Source organism: Juglans regia, unplaced genomic scaffold, assembly GCF_001411555.2.
Source record: "Juglans regia cultivar Chandler unplaced genomic scaffold, Walnut 2.0 Scaffold_747, whole genome shotgun sequence".
Taxonomy (NCBI): Eukaryota; Viridiplantae; Streptophyta; class Magnoliopsida; order Fagales; family Juglandaceae; genus Juglans; species Juglans regia.
In genome coordinates this window covers 28,954-36,592 of record NW_023362371.1, presented here as the reverse complement: position 1 = coordinate 36,592, position 7,639 = coordinate 28,954, and the positions used below count along the sequence as shown (strand labels likewise).

Genomic DNA, 7,639 nt, shown 5'->3' with positions numbered 1-7,639 from the left:
CATTGTACCAGCAAATTATGGTGGTTTAACTTTAAAGCCTAGGTCTCCATTATGCTTATCCATGCTATGGTACTCCCGAAACAGAACGCAATTGTGATATGGGTTCTCAAAATTAGAGTCAGAATCAACACATTTTGTACATTATGACCGCGGTGAGGGACTTCTTCATTCAGAACCAACCCATGTCAACTACAATCTCCACCCTCAGCCATGAAAATTGATGATTAATCACCCCATAAAATGCTCAAGCTTTGATGCCAACTAACACTGAGCAAAATGAGAATTATTCACAGACTAGTTAATCCACAAAAATTAGGGATTAAGATTGAGAAATGATGCAAAATAGAGGGAAAAACTCCCAATTAATGCAAAGAAGGAAAATACATAATAAAATAAGTATCTTGTAAAATATCTGGCCCAAACGAGAGCAAGAGTCATTTCCAAAAGTGATAGTAAAACATTATCATAAAAGGAAAAAAATAACTTAAATCAAAGATTCAAAAGGGAAAACGACTTATTAATGGTCAAAATGGGAACCACCAAGCGTAGTTGGTAACCACAATGCACGCCGAAAGAAACTTTCCATATTGGGGTCATATGTGCGATTTTGATACTCGTAATTAAAGTTATGGCCAAATACAAACGCGTGCGCAATATTGCCCCAATCTGAGGAATCTTCACATTTTCTTGCCATATTTGCACTAAACAGTTTTCTAGAGGTAGTCCAATGCTATCAATGAAAAGTCTGCCAACTCAACATGATCATTCCCGAATCTCCCTGCATTAGTTAGTAATTTGTTACATAAAGCATTTTGCATGAAGGAGAAAATATTTTGCTACCATTACTATCACAATTACTTGGATCATAAAGATTCTGGGTTGATGTAGAAGAAGAAGTTCCGGTCAATGTTGCATTTGATGAACGAATACGACTCTCAACTCCAATTGAACCCATCGATTCTTGCTGGCCTTGAACGAGCTGCTCTCTTAAAGCTCTAAACTTGTATTCGTCTCCATATAAGCTTGGATCCATAATAACGTCATCAACAGTTGTTTGGCCTTCGAGCATGCTTACTATTGCAGACATTGTGGGTCTAAGAGCTGGAGATGGATTTGTACATAGTAAAGCTACTTTGATCATTCTAATTGCTTCCTCCATTTTAAACTCAGAGCCTAACTTTGGATCCACCAGCTCCACTAGATTACCCTTTTGTTGTAGAACAAGAGCCTGAAATATGCACTCATGAAATCTTAGCAAATCAATAGACGATAATTATGAAGTAGCTAATCGTACACAACATATTGTTTCAATCTTGTTTAGTTTGTGTTCAACCAATAGATCATCATCAAGATGACCAGTTTTGGTACATGGAATGACTACTGATCAATCTTACCCAATCAAGAAGACATACATAACTTTCATTTGGTTGAAATTTCATGTTGCTCTTCCCTACAACAATTTCCAATGCGACAATCCCAAAACTGTAGACATCTGCTTTATATGTTAAAATACCCCATAATGCATAATCTAGTGCCATGTATCCTCTGCGTGACAAAGATTGCATTATTATGATTAATATTTCAGGGTATATATGAATTAGGTCTAATCTACCATATTGAACAAAACCCAACATCTACAGAAATTTAGTTATGAAATTATATTGTTTCTTTTCTATTTAGCACGCAATTATGCAAACATTAAGGCAACGACAATAGAGTGAAATATTCTTTATATGAAAGATACAAAACTATGTTGTTGGTGGAATGGTGATAACTATTGGAGCTCTATTGCAACTATTATAAAGAGCAAAAACTTTTCATTCTCAAGTAATGTGAGATCTCAAACACCCCCTACACTATCACTTATCATTCAATATGGGGTATCACAATCTCTCCCACTTACATTCCCAACGTCCTCGTCGAGGTTTTCCGTCGTAGGTGGCATAACTCAAGTCATTTCTGGTTGAGAAAGGCTTGGATACTGTAACACATCAACGGAAGGCCTAAGCCACATAGCCTATACTTTAAAAGGCTAGTCAATAATATAATTAGAGTTCCATTGAAATATTATAAAGAGAAAGAATTTCTCCTTCTCGAGTAATGTGTGATCTCATACACCACCTACCCTTATCACTAATCATTCAATATGAGGTATTACATTATTAAATCTCTAGAATTTCTGGTCACCGTCAGCTCCACTAGAGAAGATTATTGGAATATTTTTAACTAGTAACGACCACAACATAGGAAATCAGATGGTGTATCTCTCTCTCTCTCTCTCTCTTCTCTCTCTCTATAGTACTCTTCAAGCATAAAAGAAACTTAGAAGATTGTTAATTTGAATATGTTTTATGACAAGACTACTCACAATTAATCATGAATACCGATTGACAATTCCTATAGCTATCAATTTCTCTTCAGGCAAACTTGTGTTGCAAATAGACAACTTCTACATTAAACTTACCAAATACAGAGTCCTAGAGTTTCTATAGCACTTCCATATATAATAGGAACATCTCTAATATGCAGAACCTTTAAATGCTTGGTGATCAACATTTGTTCCTAATTAACTCCTAGTTAATCACTTGGGAGGAAACATAGGAAAGAAAAATAGAATAAAAATATACTCAAAATTGAAGGAAAGAAGAAAAGATAAAGCATACATGGTTCCAGCAACTCGGGTGCTGATATGGGTTTTTTCCTCTTCATCAAGCTTTGCCAAACCAAAGTCCGAAATCTTTGGATTAAGATTCGAATCCAATAGCACATTTGTAGTTTTAATGTCTCTGTAAACAATTCTCAGTGTTGATTCCTCATGCAAGAAAGCCAAGCCTCTTGCAATGCCGACGCATATTTTTTGCCGTGTAGGCCAGTCCAATTTTAATTGGTATCTCTCTGGACCTGCATTTTTCGTAGAAAGTCGAATGGGGGAGTTCATGTCAACTTGATTCTTAACATAAAACCATCCTAACAATATTCTTAACATAAAACCATCCACATTGTTAGGTTGCTATCCTTATTCGACATAAAATACTATATAAAAACATTAAGCATACCAAACAAAGGACGAGCCAGGCTATTATTTTCCATGTATTCATATACCAAGAAGAGTTGATTTCCTTCAGCACAACCTCCATACAATCTAACAACATTCGGGTGCTGTAAAGTAGATATCATGCCTATTTCATTCACAAACTCACGATTTCCTTGACTTGATTTTGAAGAAAGTTTCTTAACTGCAATTATAGTACCATCTAATAGTATACCCTGCATTTCAAAAGAAAAAAAAAATATGCATATTTAGGTATGTATGTGATTATGTACTGAGAGATGTCTTTAGCTCTGTATCATGGACAGATAAGAGAATTTTTATAAAAAACCTAAATGCATGAAGAATTACGTTTTCGAATACCTTGTATACAGATCCAAAACCACCTTCCCCAATCATGTTTGAAGCATCAAAGTTGTTAGTGGCAGCTTTGATTTGCCTATAAGTGAAAAAACCTGTTTGCAAATCTAATCCTTTCAAATCTGCGAAAGGAATGAAAAATGTGAGGCTAGTGATAATATTGTATCTTATAAATGAGTGGAATGATATTTCATTTCTATATATTTTGTGCCTCTTGAATAGTTAGATGACATGAGAGAGAATGAGACCAAACACATGCAGTGCAAAGTCACTATATTTATTACATCTGCTCAACAATCACAAGTGTACACAATTTCAAAATCCAAGATGCAAAAGGAATTGGGATTCTTTGAATTCTCAGCCCGAATTCGAATAGGTATAGAAAATTAGAAACAACGTGTGAGTTCGACATTCATTATTGCCCAAGTGCGTGGGTTAATTTCCTAGGTTAGCTTAAAGGTTGCAGAGTCTATCTTGAGTATAAATCTCTCTCCCCGAGTTAGACCATGATGGTTGCATTTCCTCGTGTGCTTTTTGGTTCTTGTTACCTTTAAAGCTAAGATCATTTTACATAAACGAATAGTATCACAAAAAGTAATTCTCTTGTGAATTTGAGATATTTCAAATTTTAAATTTGCAATTTCTTCCCTCTCACTCTATTACTTTCTTTGTACATATTTGATTTGTAATGTCCCGGATTGGTTAAGTCCATATTCCCACATTAGATGGGTATGAACTGTCACAGAGATCAGGTGCATGAGTGCAAGGTTTTAGCTTAGTTCTTAATAAGTGGAACTAAACTTTACAATGAATCCAAGAAATTTCAATTATAATCTTGATCAATGCTTTTGGAGTATAAGCATAGATATGACTAGTGCTTTCATTTTGTCATTAAAATTTTTATCTAGACCAACGTAGTAATAATGCCATGTGGTGGTGCGGCACTGCAATGGGATGATTGTGATGAGTAGGGTTGCTTCTCGTCCTATATAGGCTGGTAGCTGCCCTTTTGACACCCTGTCCCCGGCTAGGCGGCAGGCCATTTAGCCCCCCACCATTCATCCCTATCACTTCATCTGTCCTCGTTGCTCGAGCAGACTGATTTTTCACCAGCCCGTCCACATATTGGCCCAAAATCAATATCAAAACCACAAAAGTTCCAAAAGTCTCCAAATCGCAAACAAGAAAATCAACACCCAGAAACTCAGGGTCTCTGTTTGCTTGAAACAAAGACCCTTCTTTGTTCTTCTACTTGAGATTAGCTCGGTTCTAATCAAATCAAGTAAAAAAAAATGATAATCTATATAAACCAATAGAACTCATAGATAAACTTCAAAAAATATAGATCAACCCCTTTACATGCCGAACCAGCAGAAGAAAGAAGATTAGAGCTTTGTTAAATAGAGACCGAGATGTAAGAAATGAGAAGAAGAAAGGGGGAGAAAACTTAGAAGAAAGAAGCATACTCGGTTTATGTAAAAGAAAAAGTAAGAAGCAAATTAAGAAGAAAGAAAAGAAAGAAGAAGAGACCAGAACAAAGAAAGAAAGTTGTGCCAGTTGGTTGAAAGAAAACGAAGAAGAAGAGAAAAAGAAGGAAGAAAAAAGGAGAGGAGAATTGTGGGGGCAAGGTGTCTACTCCAATTCATGAGAAGTATTATTCGTTATATTTAATTATATAGCTACTTTGCAAGGTGTCTACTACGAACAGATGAGTAATCTTCATCTGGGCAAAAAACTAGGAATTGCAAGAATGCATGAGCCCTTGCAAAATCTCTGTACAAGTACATCTCAACTCAATTCATGCAATTTAATTTGCAATAGTTGAAGAAGAAGAAAAATAATAAGAAATCTATCTGTGTAATATAAATTAAAACATGCAAGTATTGATTACCTTTTTCCCTTGAAATCCTGTTTCCTATGCAGCCTTTCCACCAAAGAATGCCTAGAATGAGTAATAGCACCGATACTAAAGCTCCAGCCACAATGAATATAGTGGTAATTTTGCCATTATCAGGGGGATTATCTGCAGAATTGAACAAATGGGCCAGCTCCAGTACTGATCTATCAAATGTGAATTTATTTATTCTTTAGTTTTGTCATCAATCTAATAAGAATTTATTATATATCTCCTCGGAAATTATTACCATTTTCTATAGAGATAGCCGATATGAGAGGACCATATGTTCCTCTTGTTGGGGCATTTGTTGTCCCTTTGCCAGCCCAATGAAAGCGGATATGTAAGACTTTGTTACTCACAACTGCGTTAACTTTCTTAACTAAAGGTTTGTCAACCCCTCCTGCAGTATCTTCAATATCAAAATCCTTCAACTCCAGTTTTCCCTGTAACAATTATTTCAACTCGATAAATCTGGGTTATATGTATGTGTGTGTGTGCATTGATTTAAATTTCTTGCCTGGATATAAACATCAAAAATCCGTCTTCCAAGACTGCAAAATGATTTGTTTCCTCTTATTATTATCTCTGCAAAGTGTAGCGTGACGGTATATTTTCCATTTGCCAAGCAACGCGCATAATACGTGAGAGAAAGAGGAGAGAGTCGTGCGCTTGTGTACAAGTCAGGGCTGTTCATTCCGAGTATTGACGCATTATTTGCTATGTATGCAATCGAGCTGGCATTAACATCCCAGAAATTTCCAGTGGAACTGAATCCCCAATTCTCTCCGGCGCAATAAAATCTTGCCGCACCTGATGCATCTAGATCTGCTTCGTATTCAATGTTTCCAATACTGACTTCGTTTCCACCGCAATTTATATGCACTGAATTCCAGTCTACACACAAACAACATCCTTTTAATTTAGGAATTAAGGATATATAGGACCAAACATCATAGATTCACCGTTAGATACAAGGTCTTAGAGGGTGTATAAGCTGCATGCAATTCCCTTTTATGACAAAAAGTAAAGAAGTAAAGCCTAATCCCACTAATTATTTTGTGGTCTCACTTTAAAATGATTTACATCAAACTTGCACAGGACAGACTGGAAATCAAAAAATGATTAGTGCAAGTTCATGCAAATCTTAATTGTACAAGTCTTTTAATAAAAAGAGGAATTAGATTCTACTCTTTTTTTGTGGGACTCGCCAACTTTTTATAAAGGTGCTCATATCCACTACTAGGCTTGCATACCTTTATACCTGGCATTACTCTAAAGAGGAAAGCTTGGCGATTGGATTATTAAAATCTGATTGTAGGGTATATATAGTTACCTTTTAAACAAGGAAGGTTCTTCGGGCACTCGCCAACTGATCTATATTTGGGTTAAACAGTACAAGAAAGGGGCGTGCATGATGAGCTCATGAAAAAGTATAATGGAAACGGGAAAAAGTTGGCAAAATCAAAGTAAAAGGAAATCAAGATGGTTATTATTGTAATTAAGTTCACAAGTTTAGAAACTTACGAGTCCTGTCCGGAGAAGCTTTCAAATAAATTTCTGATGAAACAAGAAATTAAATAGTCAGCTTAATTAGAAAACCAAGAAATCTTTAAAAATAAGTACAGAGTATGCAGTACTAGTCAGGTAGGCTGAAATTTAGATTAAAAATGGCGAAGTTTTTCTCACAGTGTGTCTCGATAAGATGGTGGCATAGAACTCTCTAAGAAGTTATTGTAAGAAATTAAATGGGATGCACTAACAGGGTGGAATACTTATAATATGGGAACAACAACCAAAATAATTCCCTAATATGTATATGGAAAATGCTAGATGCCCCGCTGGGAGCTCCCGCTGGGCTCTAGTGTTTTTTTATATTTTTTTTTTTTAGTTTTTTTTATATAGATATTTTTAATAATTTTAAATATTTAAATAAATATTTTAAATATTTTATTCTACTTCGTGATTAAATAAGTATTTTTTAATATTTTTTTTTACTTTCTGATTAAGGAAGTATTTTTTAATAATATTTTAAATTTATTTTATTTTTTTAAATTATTTAAAAGTGTAAAAAACATTTATATAAAAAATAAATTAAAAAAATACACAGAAAAGTACATGCTAAGCCTAGCCAGAGCTCCCAGCGGGAGCTGTAGCATAACCCTATGTATATTCCTACATACGTACGGCTTCTACAGAACCACAGCTACAGGAATTAAAGGCCTCTATGCCTCATGCTCCCATGAATTAATATACATGATTTTATATTTCTTTCAAACTGCTTCCTAGAACAGATAGATGGAAGCTAGGCTATAGTTATAGATATATAGATAACG

At 35.1% G+C, this 7,639-nt stretch overlaps 1 protein-coding gene across 1 annotated transcript in view; it reads right to left on the bottom strand.

Moving 5' to 3' along the window:
* Nucleotides 1-347: 347 nt before the first annotated feature.
* LOC108980066 (probable LRR receptor-like serine/threonine-protein kinase RFK1) overlaps nt 348-7,639 on the bottom strand; it is a 31,259-nt gene continuing 23,967 nt past the window's right edge. Inside the window, exons 15-23 of the mRNA XM_035687213.1 lie at nt 5,824-6,261; nt 5,554-5,749; nt 5,301-5,432; nt 3,413-3,531; nt 3,057-3,267; nt 2,664-2,901; nt 1,395-1,545; nt 859-1,228; nt 348-778 (exon numbers count right to left, since the gene is read on the bottom strand). Coding sequence (XP_035543106.1) covers nt 714-778; nt 859-1,228; nt 1,395-1,545; nt 2,664-2,901; nt 3,057-3,267; nt 3,413-3,531; nt 5,301-5,432; nt 5,554-5,749; nt 5,824-6,261 — 1,920 coding nt within the window. The 3' untranslated portion in view covers nt 348-713. The remainder of the gene's footprint in view (nt 779-858; nt 1,229-1,394; nt 1,546-2,663; nt 2,902-3,056; nt 3,268-3,412; nt 3,532-5,300; nt 5,433-5,553; nt 5,750-5,823; nt 6,262-7,639) is intronic.